Below are 17,082 nucleotides of genomic sequence, written 5' to 3'. Positions count from 1 at the left end.
TTACGATAATACAGCCTAATAATAGAGTGCCGAGAGAGAGGTTGGAACCTGAGGGACGCCGATTGGCCGCCTCGAGCATCGTAATTGCGGCCGTCCGATGATTATTGGTGGCAAAGGGGGCTCGATCACGATCGAGAGTCCGGTGCGCCTCCGGATCGTTGACTGGCTGAGACCTTCGGGTTACTCGATCGCTTCTCCCGCCCTCCCGCTTGTATCTTTCTCGACAGCTCCCATCGATTAAATACACCCATTATGCTGAAAATGCGACTTTGATGATTGGGTGCGCGGCATCTGAAGGGAACGCGGCTCTCCTTACATGTGGTTTCCTCCAAGATGTCGGGTGTTCCATGGGTTTTCTTTTTTAGTTCACCTGCTGATCGCTACTTATAAGAATATAGCCAGCCAAAGTGGTTAGTGTTGCGCTCTTTAATGTTTATCGGATAGTTGTGTACACGATCATCCGATTTTGTGCTTTTAAATGAACTGAATTAAATATGAGACCATCAAAACTCATTAAAGAATTTTCCAATTTACTGGCTCGCGGAACTGTCTTTAAATGTTAAATATATTCGATACTTTATATAACAAAGTAAGTGAAATTTAAACTCACTATAAAATTATAAATACAAAAATTGTATACAAGGAGGTAAAGTCTACTGATCAAATTTTTTTTCATTTTTATCGCTGTATGTAGGTCGCGAGATGCTAATGAGGAGAGCTCCGAGATGCATTCTAATGAATCTAAGCAGGTCTTTTGCGTTATATTACTTACGCGGAGGGTAAGTCACCATACGGTTGCTTTGTTTTCATTTGTCGTCCGTGAGGCGACTTCTACCATTTCTACTTTTATTGCGGGTCGCGCGAACATGTGCGCTACGGTGGTCAACGTGCAATTAATTTCAATTATAAAAATATTATTGCCCTTTTTACAACGCTGGCAGGTGCTTTGTGGTCAAAGGTTAGCTTTTGTCATAGGAATCTTACGGTCACAATTTCTATGTATCTTTAAAAACCATCATGATTTCGCTAATTACCTCGGTATATCAGACTAGTACCATTAAGTTTGTTTAATTTTTTTTTTAACCTACCTCTGTTTCACATAATTTATTATTTCTTAAATAACAGTTATACGATTTTCTGGTTGAATGGCGTAAATTACGGCAATGCTGATTTCAATGGATTACGGATTTTGTTACAGCTAGCCGCTTACAGTTAGAAAACTACAGCTGGAAAGGAATACTTGCGGCGCCTGCCACGAATATTATTCAAAATTAGCGGGGCAGCGAAAGTCGGAAGTCCCAATTTCGCAAGCGAAAACAGTGAGCCCTGCCCACGCTTTCTCATCGTCATTACTTCGTAAGCTCTCGCGTAGCCGGCAAGCTCGCCCCCGCACAAAAGAGCGAGAAACTTAATTAGGATTCTTTTATGATTCGATTTAGCCGATCACCGGTCTTGTAAAGCCGGCAGCCTCACGCGCAGAAACGTCTGACGTAAAATTTCGCACAATGTACGCGCAAAGTATTATTGACTATTAGCAAACAGACAATGGCGTGCCTTTTTTCCACCTACGGGGGCGTGATCATATATTCCAACGTTATACGGCAAATCGAATAGAGCGCATCAGAGAGACGTAATTTACAAATAGGGCTTCTTTCTTGACAAATTGCACCGAAGCCCGCGGTTACGTTGCTCGATGAGAATGCGATATCATTTAACCTACAGACTGCGGGAGCCTTAAAACAACGAAAAAGAGCCATCGAGCTATTGGAAGCTCGGGAGCTATTTAAATCTGTTGAATGGCTCGTGGAAGCAGAGCAACCTTCTCTTTCAGCACGGGGATTCGGCAACAAAGGCGGAGGTTTTACTTTTAAATTTAGTACACGGCCGAGATCCCTCCCCGGCACCCGTCTTCATCCTTGCCGCCTTTCGGTAAATAAAATAGGGATTTAGTTCCATCTTGACTTGAGTTTATTCCGTGGTCGCTCTTGAGAGAGAAGGAGGACGGCGCGGCAGGATAAATCAGCCGCCGAAAATGTCGCGTGTAAAAATCCGAACGCGATTAACGTAGATGTAATTAAGATTAAACCATAATAGGATGACAAAGATCAAAAAGTAACTCGTAATCAATTCTTTTGTAAGAGAGTAGCTTCGTCTTTATAAAAAATCAAGTATATCATCTTGCGGATATTTTGTAACAATGTGAAATTAATGACAAGAGGAAAGATAGAATTTCGTGCAACAAGCAACAGCGTTTCGGCGGGGATTTCGCAGAAAGGTGCACAACTTTCAGAAGTGTGCTGGATTGCTCGTGGCACAAATTACCTCTTTAACGGAGGGCTACCTACTTCTCTCCGAGGATCCGGTTCAGGGAGGAAAGATGGAGTGGTCCCAAGAGGAAGAGGGGAAAGGGAGGACCGTTGGAAAAGAAAGACCACGTACGACGTGGTGTCGGACTCTGGCCAGGCGTCACGACGCCCTTACTGTCTTTCCGAAGACAGTCTGCTACGAGGCGGTCCAAGTGACAAATAGATGTACGTCGTGACCGCACGATTTACTCCTCTTGCTAGGGGATAAAAGGTTCCTGACAAAATTCTGCCGCGATAGCGGATATTACCTTTAAGATCCTATTGTTTCTTCATAATCAATCGATCATTACGATTCTTTGGACGACCAATACTTTAAGATTCTTGGATTCTGTTTATGTGTGAATCTTATACAATTTATAATTTTAATTTCTACCTTAAGTTTAAGATTAAAAACATAGTCAAACATTGCATATTTATTTATATAAAAATATAATATATTAATATTTTTATAATATTTATATACGATAGTGAAGTAATGAAACTTATAAATAATAGAAGAGAGAGAGATATATAACTTGGTATAAAAAGAAGAAATCGTAATGTTCCCAATAAGCCGAGCATTGTATTGCTCACACGTCCCGAATTAAGATTAATGATACAGATTTTTTTCTATAAGATAACCGAATGCCAATACAACTTTTTGACAAAACAGCTTACAAAGTGATTACAATTGCTGCAATCAGACTATTTCGTTCTATGTATGTTGCAAATATATACAATTGCACTTACTCTCGTTCATCTTTAATACAAGTGTTTTTAATTTCCCTTTTTTTTTCAGCAACTTTCCTCTTTCGATAAGTTTGACGCTCATCCTTTCTCCCTTTTAATACAGCATGAAGGAACGGCGTCTTCTTCCGGGACTCCTGCCGGTATCTTCCCGCCCACCACCGGCCTCACTTCCTCGTACCCACTCTCATTATCTCGAGGAAATTAAATATGTCATCTGATTCTTAAAGTTAATTGAACTTTCGGTCCGCCATGAATGCTCGACCAATTTCTAATTCATTAAGGTAATGCATTGAGCACGTGCCAAGAGCATCATATAAGCAAAAAGTTTTTGGATACACGATAGACTAAGAGATAATAAACCGGTTTAATCTTATTCAAAACTGGTATGTCCAGTGATATCGTTATTATTATACATTCATCAGCAATTGCATAAGATGGCAGATATAAATTTTAGCTCCAAAGCATAATATTTATTTCAGGCACGTGTAAGAACTATAAGATATAGAGACACTTTTGTTGCTCTCATTTTAATTATAAATATTGAACAATATAATTATAAATTAAAATTATAAATTTTAATATTTTGTATTAATATATAAACGAAGCGTTTTTATTTCGATTAAAATTCAGTCTCTTATTGCACAAGGGAGAAAGTCATTTTATATATCTATTTCAATTATATATGTATATTTTTAAAATAGCACGATCGAAACATAAGAGCAATATCATTCAATGATTATATTTTTCCCGTTAAAAATAAATGGATGTGTGATCCGAACAGATAACGATCTCGAAGGGTAAAACACATCGTCCATCGCACATGCACATATGAAGGAGATTCATGCTGCGTGCTCTGGATGCCTAGTCACGAATGTGCAAGTCATCAAGCTCTATAAGGGGATGATGAGAACGCCTAAAGTTAGAACACTGGAGGTGTTCGCGAATAATATGATACACCTAACGGCAGATACAGAGCATGATTGCGTAAATCTGCTCTCTGATCGATTGGAGAAACGTTATTTCTTTCGTATCTTATTCTCAGAAGGGAAGTTAATTTTGTTTTCCCTTATCTACTTCCAGCAAAACGACGTTCAGTCAAACGCACGATTTATCACGATCATCGAAATCTGATCGCATGACGATTATACCATATCTTCAGATTATGTGTCAAGTTATGACGTCGTTACGATACAATCAGCGAGAGCTTGCATAGCCAAAAAGCGAGTTCACAGCCTAATTCCAAGAATTGTTCATACTTTATGAAACCAGAGAATTACCGGAAAGCCTAAATGCACTTCCTATTGTACGGTTAATAGCAATCGCGTATTGTGTATTTATATGATCAATTGATTATTTAATATTTTATATTTGTTAGTTATTTAACTCGTGCATTTTGATTCGCTTTCTACAAAACATTTGTCGCTTTAAATAATAAAAATTTTTAAATTAATTGGAACTAGTCACAACTTGTTTCATAAATAGATGTCACAATTTATATTGAAATTGAAATAATTTATTCTATTTTATAAAATTATTTTGCTTACAATGTCACTATATTGCGGAAAAGTAACATAGACAAATGTTAAATAGCCCCAATTAATTATGCTCAATCATCGTCGGACACACAGTCCCATTCGGAAAACCCGCGTCGACCTAATCGCTGCCAATTTATTTAATCGAATAAAGAAGGGCTTACGCTGGAGATCCCAAATTCCTGGTGTGCGACATGGTATTCGCATTACGAAAGGCCGGGTCTGGCTTTCTGACCACCCGAGTAGCAAGTGTGTGCAGAGGTTACAGTTAAGGTGGCCTGTTAGGAGCGAAAGGGTTGGCGGAACTCATTCGGGGACGAGTGGAATATGAGAGACCGACAAGGGTGAGACAACAAAAGCGTTGTACTTTTGACCAGTAGGCTACCGCCGTATTTTCAAATATGTGCGCGTTATATTTCCTGCGGTTTGCTTATTTTACATACATATTGCACACACGCGTACGCCACTTTTATTAAACGCAGTCATAATTTCCACTGTGTCTCTGCTACTGAAGACGTCATCTAAGCGAGATTGAATACGAACAATAGAAGTGATGTTTAATTCTACAGGAAAGACTATCCGTATTAATAAAAATAGTTTTACATAGTCCGTCTCGATTTGTGATACTTGAAAGTAAACGTGTATGGTCAGGTGGTTGCGAGAAAAGAGGGATACGAAAACGTGGAGAAGGTCCTCGGACGTGCGGCATGTCGGTGTGGAGAAAGAGAAGGTTTACGAGAAATGCGGCCACCGCAACACACGCGGTGGCCGAGACCAAACCAAACCAAAGATTAATGTACTACACTTACTGGGGCAATTTGCGCCAAGTGTCGGCTGTAGAACTGTGTATACCTCGAGTTCTGGAGGTAGATTTGTTCCACGGGCACTCGCGGGGAGATCCCTCGCCCTCTGTTTCTATCCCCGAAGAATAACGCGAAAGGAAAGTTTCAAATCCACCATGAAAAAAAAAAGACCAGGAAGAATGATAAAATTTTGTACGAGATCTTCTAAACTTCAATGTAACGAACGTTAACGCGATTACTGACGTCACCGACCAGCGTTTACTGAATCGCTAATGAAAATTTTTCACTAGCGATCCACAACTGCCGAATCGAAAAAGTCATCCGGCACGATCCGCTAATATTCCCGAACAAATGAATAATCGCTGCCGCAGAAGCGTCGAGTTCTGTCGACATGCCACGCGTGGGGGCCAAGATATAAGCAAATTAAATATGCATAATTAAAACGAAATAGCGACGGGAGAAACGTCGCTCGTGTGGTTCTGGCTGGCTCGAATCAGAGGGAAGAGGACTTAAGGCAAGGAACATTCTCGTAGCAACATCTGGCCGCTATGAAGTATAAAGAGGCATGCGATATCATCCGCAGTGAATGCTTAATTAAAACCTCAGACTCCTCAGCCACGGAGTTCCCCTTAGTCGCCCGCTAATCGCAAGAACCACCGTTGCTGTTCAACACGAGCCAGCTCACCTTTACGTATATATCCCTGTGGTAACAATCTCCCTTGCTTCACGTTCGCTTTACGAATGATTTCCATTCCCCGCTGATCGTTTAACAATCATATCCGCTTCCATCACACTGTTATTCGGCACTTAAATGTATACGACTTACAAATTAAATAATTTTCTTTAAGTCACATTTAAAGGAAATTAGAGATCTATCCAACAATAAGTAATAGGTAAGTCTCGTAAATTGCGTTTTGCGTGGATTATTTTAATAAAAATCTGATCTTTAATCAAAACTTTCTTTGTATAAAGCTGAGCAACAATTTTTAATCGATCCTTGAAGCAACGTGATAAGCGACAAGAAAGGTGAATTTAAAAAGCGGTAGTGAAAGTAGGCGCTCTATAGCATTTCCGGTGGCATACTAGCTACCCAGCGGGACGAGAGAAAATTTCACTTGGAGCGTCTAACGAGTTCGCTTTTACCCCAGACGACGAAGAAGAAAAAAGTTGGAAGAGGGTCGAAGTGGGGAGAGGAGTTTTAGGTACGAAAAGCGAGCCTCTGCTTTCCAGTGGAGCAAGGATGGCAAAGACCCGTCTCAGTGATCCGGTGAGATTGACAGGTCGAGCCCTACTCGTGGACCCGTGCCGGTTGCTATGCTAAAATGGCGATGAAAGATGATTTACTTTTAATGGTGGAAAACGCTACTTTCAGTACGCACTTCTTTTGGTTAATTATAACGACCCGTTGAAGGAAGGACCATGATCTAGCAAATGTGCAGTAACTCCCGGAGCTTTTGCAAAACGTCCTAGCTAAATTTCCGTCCGCATATACATATCTTATACAGAAAGTATCTTATCGTTCCACTTGATTATACACAACGCGTATTATTAAGCTGTTGTAACGATGGACATACATGGTTGAGTTATTGCGAGGATGCAGGTACGCATTTTTTGTACACCCTATAGCACATATATCATGCGTCGTCGCAGGAGAGACAGCAACGTCAATATATATGCAAACGCCGATATAACGATCTATCGGTACGTAAGTACATAAAGGGCGAAGACGAGCGTGGGAGAAAAAGCGATGGCACGAAAGAAAAGGAAGAAAACAAGCGGAGAGAGACGCGCGCGCGGAGTAAGAGAGAAAGAGAGAGAGAGAGAGAGAGAGAGAGAGAGAGAGAGAGAAAACTCCAAGCTTAATATAAAACTTCATTTCGCAATCGGCAGCAGCCGGAGGAAACGCGAAGATCCGACACGCAGAAATTCCGCGGTCGTCACAAAAAGGGCGAGCTCGAAAGAATGTTATTTTTCTGGCATTAAGCTTTTCGCGGTGCGCAAAATTGCTCCAAATATAACTTATTATTCTCGACAAAATATCGCAGCGCAACGTGCTGCTTTAAGATGGAAAAGATTTTGGTGACAACTTTCGAAACGCTGCGAAGCGCGAAGCGGCGAATTATTTTGAGATTAATAAAACGAACGTAGAGATCCGAACGGTGAAAATTATCGTCGAGCAGTTCTCCCGAGGAATCCGTTATCGGAGAAACTCCGCCTTACACGGTAAAAAGAGTAAAATAAAGAATCGCCGAAGAAAGATAGCGTAGTCGCTTTTATCACGCGAAGCGCTGCAACTGTGTCGATCTGAGGAACGCACCCCTTTTTCCCCCGTCGCTCTTTTCTCGAACTTTTCGTTCGTATATTTCGGGCCTTTCTTCTTATATGTTTTCGGAGTACGCCTGAAAGAAGGGGTCGGGCTGCCGAACATCGGTGGCGCGAGCGAGGCGCGCGCGATGAAACTTTTAATAAATGGCAGAGTCGATATGAAGTATAGGACTTTGACATATCGTGTGTCTGTAATGTATAGTTAAATCTGGTGGCAGATGTGGAGGGTGTTCTCCGTTCTCTCGTCTCTCTCCGTTATCCCTCCCGCTCACTCGCCCTCTTTCGCCTCCTCTCTAGCCATCCGCGCCCGCTTCGCGCTCCGGAATGGTTGACACCCTTGCCCCTCTCGGAAATTTCCTTCTAACCCACTGGCGCAATTGAATAAATTATTAATACGAATCTACACATACGAAAAAGATAACGATTAAGATATGTTTTGTTCTATTGATCAACAATTCTTTCCAAACGTTTCCACAATTTTTTTAATCTTTCTCGCATTTTCTATATTTTTCATTTCAGATTTTCATTAGAAGAATTATTTGTATTATATCTATTGCGCAAAGATTTATATTTTAAGTCTTAAATCTTATTATTAAGATTTACAGAAAGTTAAGAGAAAGTAATAAACGAATCTAAATTCGCGAGTTTTATCTTTGTCGTTCTATTGCAACGTGAGGTTGAGGCAACATATAAATGTATTATTTAACTGCTGCAATATGTAGGACACGGTGAATTTCATCTTCTCACGCTAAAGGGGATCGATTCTAGCAAGTAAACGACTTGCTTCATGCGGATCACTCAATGAGGGTAGTGGCACAAATTTTTTTCTTTGGAAGCAACAGTGAACTTTTCAATCAAACTGCCTGTCTAAATGAAAGCTCCTCCACAAAGCGGATCAGGGTAATCTGTCATCAAAACTGCTCCACAGCGAGCCGTCGCGATGCCAGTCGGCGCGCCCCCATCAGCAACCCCGACCGTTGCAATAACGACACGGCTGCATTCGATCCATGAAACTACCCAATACCAAATTCGCTTTTGAAGGAGCATTTTGTATATCGTACTTGCATGGTATAAATATAAATGCATAGAAGTATAACGATTTACATTCCAACGATACATACATATAGATTGAGCGTAGGTGAATACTTAAAAGTTCTCTTATCGAACGTCGACACACGTCCCTGACATTACGAGTAAGTAAATAAATAAATGAGAATAACATGTATTAGATAAATAGCTGCATCACTTGTAACAAAATTAAAATATCTTAATGGATAATTATAAATACGATAACAAATCACAACTTTGAATTATTTCGAGAGAATTGGAGCCGACCCAAGGATCATTCTATTATTATTACACGTAACGTCAAACGCAAAAAAGAGGCATCGTTGGACTAAGTCCAACGGCAATGTGGAACGTGATGAAAGTAAATAGCTCGATTTGACGAACCTCTTTTAACGTTTCCGGTCGTTTCACGGAGTTGACGATGAATTCGCGGTATCACTCGTGGGTTAATAAAAGCGAGAGACTGTCGTACCTCGTACCTTGATTCGGAAGCTCATCCAGCGAAGGTGGAGGACCGCGTGGCCGAGCACGTGAGAAAGTTCCCCACCACTTGGCGGGACACCGAACGACGCGCTCGCGCGTACCGCCCACAGTTGCGCCGGGTAACCGTGGCCGCCCAAACGGGCCTCGTGCTCGTCCGCACGAGAGAGTCGCCCGCCTGCACTCTCACGGCACGGACCTGGTCGTCGTACCCTCCTGGCTGTGTGTGCCCTCCGAGCCCTCCAAGGCCACCGTCGCCACGACAGGCCAGCCCGCCTACGTCGGCGGAGGGCTGTGCCTCACCGCTCGCGTTACCGCTCCACGATTGGTCGCTCCATTCCGGCGAGCCAAGTCACGTGACCGGGCCGCCGCCACATTAAAGGACGACTTCCACCTCGATGCCGAAGTGGACTCCCAGCCGCCCCCTCCCGGAACGAGGAAAGAGACAGCAGTAACAACAGAGACACCGGGAACACCGGAGAGGCGAAAAAGATCGTGGAAATTTCGGTCCTGGCAACTGGAGACGGCCGTCTCTTTCTGCGGGACGTCCTTCGCCTCTCTTGCCGCACCTTCTCGCTCGGCGGGTACCTCCACCACGGGCCTCGCGGACCCCCACCTTTCCACGGCTGCTATCTCTACATCCTCTCTCTCTCCTCTGTCACTTACCAAGTATACCGCGATCGGTGACTGGCTTGGCGTACCCTAGCCCGCTTGCCTGGGTTTCGGCCGATCGGCACCGGTCACGGCAGCCGCGGTACGCGCGATTCGCCACGGCGTTCTCCGTCGATCGGTCGGACTATCGATCAACCCGTCGCGGCTACGTGTGACAGTGGTGATTTGTGCTTGGTTGTTCCCGCATTGAGATGACGGATCTATGAATCGGAGCTCTTGTCCGAGCTACGTCGATCGCGAGTACAACAGTGTCATGTTCGTAGCGTGGTCCACAAGTCTGCTTCTCGTTGATGCCAGGTGAATTAAATATCATGAGACAAGTTACTCCAGTTAGTTTGTAAAAGAAGATGAGTACGGATACACAGTTTATGATGATATAGTGAATATCATTGTGTGTAGTGAATACGTGGTAAACAATTGTAATTAACAATTGCTAATCGATGTATCTCTTGGCATAAACCATAATGCAAGTAAGTAATAAGTGTAATCGAGAGGAAAGGCGATACTTGAAAAGATTGCATGAACGAGAAAAGTAATCGATTTCGTGTGTTATTAAAATAAAGAATGGGTAAAGTTTTGCATCATACGCGCACTAATGACGATATACGAAAGAAACGATAATAAGTGATAGGCTACACAAGCAGATCCATGCTTTTCTTCAGCCTCCTTCAGAGTAAATTTCGGCTTAATGAATTTCCACGATTAATGACAATGCGATGTTTTAATATATACTCCATACACATATGTACACATACAATTTGAAAGTTAAAGAATAGACGAAACTTTAGTGAGACATTTATCGAGTGAATTAAGTGCATAGAGTGTTTTTCAAAGTCTACACGTTTAGAAATTACACCAAAGAAGGACATCGCGAAAAAGGAATCACTTAATATCTCACGTCATTTTTTATTAACAATCAATAACAAGTTATTCCCTGATAGACACATTCACCATTAGAAGAAACAAACTGCACTGAAAATTAGTGCGCATTGTCCCATGCGTAGCAAGCAACAAACATTAGTACACCCCGAAGAGAATCCGCGCCAATCGCAGTTGTCCAGCTCTGGCAATCTGCAGCTCATTCAATCATCTCAGTCATCTCAGCTCAATCATCTTCAGAATTTGGTTCACTCGAGTAAAGAACTATCGACCGTGAAGACGAGGCCGACGACACCCGTCCTGGCGAACGACGGAGGGGGCAGCTTCTGGCTGGCCACGGTGGCCGCGGGGGCAAGTACCCCAGCCGGGCTGCCCCCGCACGGAACTCACCATCCAGCCATGGATCCAACATGCGGATCCGCCGAAACCGGCTTCATCAACAGTCAACCCTCCATGGCCGAATTCATGACGGCATTGCCGCAATTAGCTGGGGACAGCAGCCTGCAACACTCGCCGGGGACCGGTGGTTCCATCAGTCCTGGTGCTCATCATCCCGCGTATCATACCATGATGGATCCCCATGGTGTCGCTGACCCCTCGGGTGTCAACGTTCCTGAGTATCCCTGGATGAAGGAAAAGAAAACTACTAGGAAAAGTAATCAGCAAGGTAAGTCACCAAAATTGTTTATTTTTGAAAATCATCGCATAACTGTTAGCGAGAAAAAGTTTGAAAACAAAAACGTATCTTTGAATTACTACTATAAAAACAACGCATTAATTATAATATATTTATTGAAAAATTATTATATCAATTATTTTTTACTAATCATTAACAATAATTAATAATTTTAAAATCAAGTATCTGTTTAATCCTTATTTGTAAGAGATAAATAATAGATAATTGCCATCGTAAACTTAATTGTTTAAAAATTATATTAATTAAAAGTTATATTAATGTAAAAATCTTAGCGGAGAATAGAAATAGATACCCTATTGATGTCCATTATCTCTACTAAAATCTATATTGAATAAAACGATGAAATTTGTCAGGAAAACATAGTGACAAATGTGAATGTCAATTAACATGACCATTAGGATTCGGCATGCCATTTACAGCGTTAGGAGTCTATTGGCTTCTCGCCGCTACATTGTGGCTCACCACGGGGTGTATATCCGACGGCTAATAACAATTTCAAGCCGTTCCTTTCTACTAACTATGCCGGACATCTGGAATACATAGGATGTCAATACCACAGATTTCTGAACATTTGTAAATATTCGGTTCAAATTATGATATATTGTCTCGTCAAAATGTGTCATCCAGATGGGAAAAATTTGTCGAAAATGACCAACATAGCTCTGGACAGAATTGTGTCTCGCACAACCATCACGTATTCGTAATTTGCAATATACTAATAATTTATATGAAATAATAATTTATATGAAAGATTAAAATGCCTCATACGCCAAAAAATATATTTTAAGTACTTTTATTTATTATTGCACTTACTATACATAAGGACTCTATGAAATTCTGTACGGTACGAAGTAAAAGTGTCGCGAATTAACATCGCTACGTTAAATCCGTAAGATATCCGCAGCATTTGTTTTTCCAACAACTTGTTGGTATTGCGAAGCTATCGAGGACCAACCGATAAATTTGTGGAGAGATTCACGACAAATTTATTGGTCCCCGATAGCCTTACAATAGCCAACAAGTTGTTCGGAAAACGAGTGCCTGCAAACATTTTCCTGACCTAACGCAGCGAAATTAATTCGCGAGATTTTTAATAAATTGCTCATATATTTTTTTTTAATACAAAAATTAATAAATGAAATATACAGATGATATCTTTTTAATGAATTAATTTTACACGTTGAATTGCATGATACTTTGCGCATCATTGAAGCTCATATAATAGTGAATGGCGATACACAATTCGAAGGGTTGGCTAACTTTATGGGCCACTAGGGTCGCCGTTCGACAACGTCCGGGACCCTACAAACGTCTTAGTCTATTTATCTATCCCTGTTTCTCTCTTTCTCACATCGATCTTGCGTCTACAACGGCGATTTAACGTCGTGCCGACTCCAAAACGTGGTCGGACCGTCCGCAGGACACGTCGGAAGATTAAGTGTTTGGCACGGAGGTTAACCAGCCGCTGGCCAGGCGGTAACACGCGGAATCATCTGTAAATTGAGCCCAGGACTAGCGGGAGAGAGCGTCGGGACGGCCATAACTCACATGGGGTGCCGCCACCGACGCCTCGTACACGTCGGCTCTTTGCTTTCAACTACCGTGTTATCCCTTATCGCGCGCTGCCTCGGTCATCTCTTTATGATTTGCGGGCTTATATATAATAATCGTGCGCCTCTTTATAATTATACTTCTCGCGATAAAAGTGTATGAAAATTCCACATCTACTAAAATTTAAATCTAATTTTCTGAATGCATAATTTAAAATTGCGTCTTATAATATTAAAACATAAGTGTTATGACAATACTGATAAAAATTTTATATCAGATTTATTATTAAGGTTTCGATTGAATTTATATTATTTTTTTTAAAAAACGACACTTTTTCGTTTTAATCATGCCTAAATTTCCATGAATTATAGCCAATAGAAATTAAACTCATTATCCCGTTATTATACGATTTTAACTGTCGAACCCACATTAATGAATTTCTATCCAAGACGGCGTTATCTCCGTTATGAGGATGGTGTGGCCTACGAAACCTTAAGTAACATCTCGTCTTTTCGTATGTGTCACCATGCTGCTCGTATTAAATTTCAATCTGTTACATCTACGTGTCCTCCAGCTGAGATGTTTTAGTTCGGGGACGCCCGTGGATGGGACGATGAAGGAGGACGTGGTCTGATTAGTTGAGTTATTTGCCAGGAGAAGAGGCGCGACCGACGTTTCATGCTTCGTCGGTAATTCTTGCTGGATACCTTTTCTACAAAAAAGCCACGAATCTACGAGTGTTTTTCCCGACGCCTTGTTCCAGGCGTCTCATCAGTCACGTCGGTGGGTGCCAAAGCAGAGGCGTCAGCCCAGCAGACTCCTCCAAGACGCCGATGTGTCAATTAATTCCTGCATCCCTCGGGATAGGACTAGGCTAGAAGCTGGATTATCATCATCCTCGCGCTGCTATCTTCCGTCCTTCATCTATAACACCCTCCTGCGGGACGGCCATTTTCGTGGCCGAACTGCTTCTTACTAAACTACATCGGGCTGCGTTTCCGTCATTAATTAATATACCGGTGATACTTGATGGTCTTGATGTCATTAATAGTCCAGCTTAATACTCGCAAACTTGTTAAATAAAATTATGATACAATTCTAAATCCGTATGAACGGAGTGAAAATAACGGGGACGGGTATAAGAACGGGGATTTTCCAAGAGCCTACGGCGAAACACAAATATCGGAATGAAACTCAGGGGAAGGAGGGCGTAAAGATTCGATAACGAAAGAAGGGTGGAAGGAATTGACTATACTTGGCGATTCCATGATATAGGTGATTGAGCGAGTGGGGCTTTACCCTTCGGGGAGGAGCGCAGTACGAAAAGAACGGAGCATCTAATTTAAAGATTCATTGGCGAGTAAATCCTCGCTGAATTAGAGATAACTCTCCTAGAAAATCCCAGCTACTATGACGCTCCACAGCCCGCTTTCTCTGCGGTTGCTCATGGGAAAGAAAAGAGTCTTGTGTGTGAAACGATCATATTCATGAAAAACGCGAATTCAATGTATGATGAGATACGCTGAAAATAATCTTTCCAATACTCACTGATATAAATGAACAACCTTCACTAATCTCCGATTAAAAATACTGTTCATAATATAGCATTATGTATATTATGAATAAAAATCATTTTATTATTAACTATACTGTTATTAATCACTAGTAATGATGTACATATATAAATAATATTTTGGTAAAAAATATTGCTTCTAAATTTGTCAACGAATCGACAGATTAAAGGACATACGTAATGTAGGCGATATGTTTGACATATGCTTACAATACGTATTATAGTAGTTATCACTCAAGCAGCGGGAAGTGTTAGCAGCCGTTACGCGAGATGATTGCAAATATTCGATGCGGAGTCCGTTCAATCTGGCAAGACGAATTATAGAAAGGAAGAAACGTACGTAGTTCTCATACGTTCTCATACATACAGTTTTCCCAGCTCGCACGTTGGTGCAAAACATCTGGAGGAATAACGTCGCATAAAATATTCCAGATTATCCCCCAAATCGTCCGAGTACGACGCGCCTCACAGCTGCAGCAGGGGGTTTTAGTAGCAAGATGCGGGTGGCTCGCCCGTTTGCACAGAGCTCAAATAATAAACACGGTATAACAAATTGATAATCTGAAACTCCATAATCGTACGCATGTTTCGCCCCGGAATCTGTAGCCCGGCACTAAAAGAAGTTTCCACGCTCGTTATTGTTACGCCAAATGGAGCGCTATAAAAGTGTGGCGTTCGTATCGTTGTACTGCCTCTCTGTCTCTCTATCTGTCCCCCTTCTCTCTCTTTTTCTTTCCCACTTTGCTATCGTCTTCTCTCAATCTTTGCAAATCGCGCAATGTGATTTTTGTGAGTAAAAAGAAATTTTTACGTTACTGACATTCAATGACGTGACAAGTAACATAATCTATAATTGCCGATATTAATAAAATTTTCTTTTTATATAAGCGGAAAAGATAATATAATTAATATAATATACGATCGGGAAACTAATACAAGCCAATCGGTGATTTGCTCTACAATATGTTCCATAAAGAAAGTGAAACAGCCGCGATTTTCTGCGATAATAATAATTTTATGCAAATGTTCGAAGGTGAAGCGTGAAGCTCTCTCTAGAATGGCGACGATATTGTCAGATAGACATCGCTCTCGCCATGCTTTTCGTATCTTCCCCTCTCTAGCAGGGAATAAAAGACATTGAGGGTTCCTATATCTGTTATTCTACACTCGTAAAAGGAAAGGAGGTGTAAAAATTTGCAAAAAAGACGATAACATATGCTGGAGGGTCAACCATAAATGATAGTAAAAACAAACATATCTTGTTATTAAAATTTTTATTTCTCATAAATAAACCGAAGACATTATCAGCAACTATACTCTAATTATTCGTGTTAATTGTGCACAACAGTGCGAAAAATTATACTAACATTTTTCAAATTACGTTAATTGGAAGTAAAATCTGCTTTCACTAAGTTTCTCTGATTTGTGTAATATTTATCGGTATATTCTTTCTAAATAATACTCTCGCTTGTCCTCATCCCCCCCTTTTGCAACATTTTTATATCGAATATTTTTATATGTGAATGCGATTATTTGAATAAGCTATAGGAATTTCTAGTAACCACAATTTCTAGTTTATTTAAAAATAAAATTTTAAAATTGCGTAACGCAAGCACGCCAATATATCTCGCAATTCGTATTTAAAGAACCTTGACTGCCAGTCTAATAAATTTCCAAACTGTTTATAAACCGTTTAAGCGTTAGCAGATTCTGCGACAGGAATGGGAGTGAGAATCTGAGAGGAACTTGAGCCGTAAAGTAAAGGGATGGTTGAGTGACGATGAGAGCTATGATGGATGGAGAGGTGGACAGGTCACGAATATCACGTGACAACAGGAAAAATTGTTATTTATTCTCTCAATATTTTTTATGTTATTGAAATTTTAATATAATTCTAAGGACTTCGTATAATAGTGCGTGACTAACATTTTGGCATTTCAACGAGCAGTCCGGCTTGATACCTCTTAAACAGTGCAAACAAAACATGCCTCTAACGCGATAGATTATCTACAGCCGTAACTTTCGCAAACCATTAGATACATCCTATCGTGAATCCGTAGATCTGGAGATAGGTGACCCGGCAGGGCAGTTGCCATATTCTTTTTGTCACTGCATCCCGGAAGATCTCACCCCTGCCCGCGCTTTATATTAAAAATGAACTGTCGCTTCCACTGACGACATGGACGGGTATTTGACTGTACTACCGCTTTTATTTGATAAATCGCGGCGCGACCTCCTCTCTCGGTCATCTGAATTTCTAATGCATTATTTTTCCCGGTCGGAACCATCCGCCTGGCTACGTCGAGTCGCGAGGGTGAATCGCGCCACGCCAGACAGGGATGTCGGGTGGCTGAAAGAGCGATTAAGGATAAAGCAGTGGAAAAGCGACCGAAGAAATAACCGGGCT

The 17,082-nt window shown here is 41.3% G+C and overlaps 1 protein-coding gene across 3 annotated transcripts in view; it reads left to right on the top strand.

Annotated features, from left to right (window-relative positions):
• Positions 1–17,082, top strand: part of LOC143907830 (uncharacterized) — a 91,962-nt gene that overhangs the window by 55,070 nt on the left and 19,810 nt on the right. Inside the window, exons 1-2 of one of the 3 annotated variants that reach the window (XM_077424841.1) lie at positions 9,493–10,445; positions 10,917–11,521. The exons of 1 other annotated variant lie outside the window; for it this stretch is intronic. In XM_077424841.1, coding sequence (XP_077280967.1) covers positions 10,972–11,521 — 550 coding nt within the window. In that variant the 5' untranslated portion in view covers positions 9,493–10,445; positions 10,917–10,971. Of the gene's footprint in view, positions 1–9,492; positions 11,522–17,082 lie in introns of those variants that run through there. One more of the 3 variants, XM_077424840.1, reaches the window with a different exon arrangement.

This window comes from Temnothorax americanus, unplaced genomic scaffold, assembly GCF_048541705.1.
Source record: "Temnothorax americanus isolate GAGA-0224 unplaced genomic scaffold, ASM4854170v1 Scaffold9, whole genome shotgun sequence".
NCBI lineage: Eukaryota > Metazoa > Arthropoda > Insecta > Hymenoptera > Formicidae > Temnothorax > Temnothorax americanus.
The sequence above is the reverse complement of the archived record's forward strand: the minus strand, read 5'-3'. Positions and strand labels throughout refer to the sequence as shown.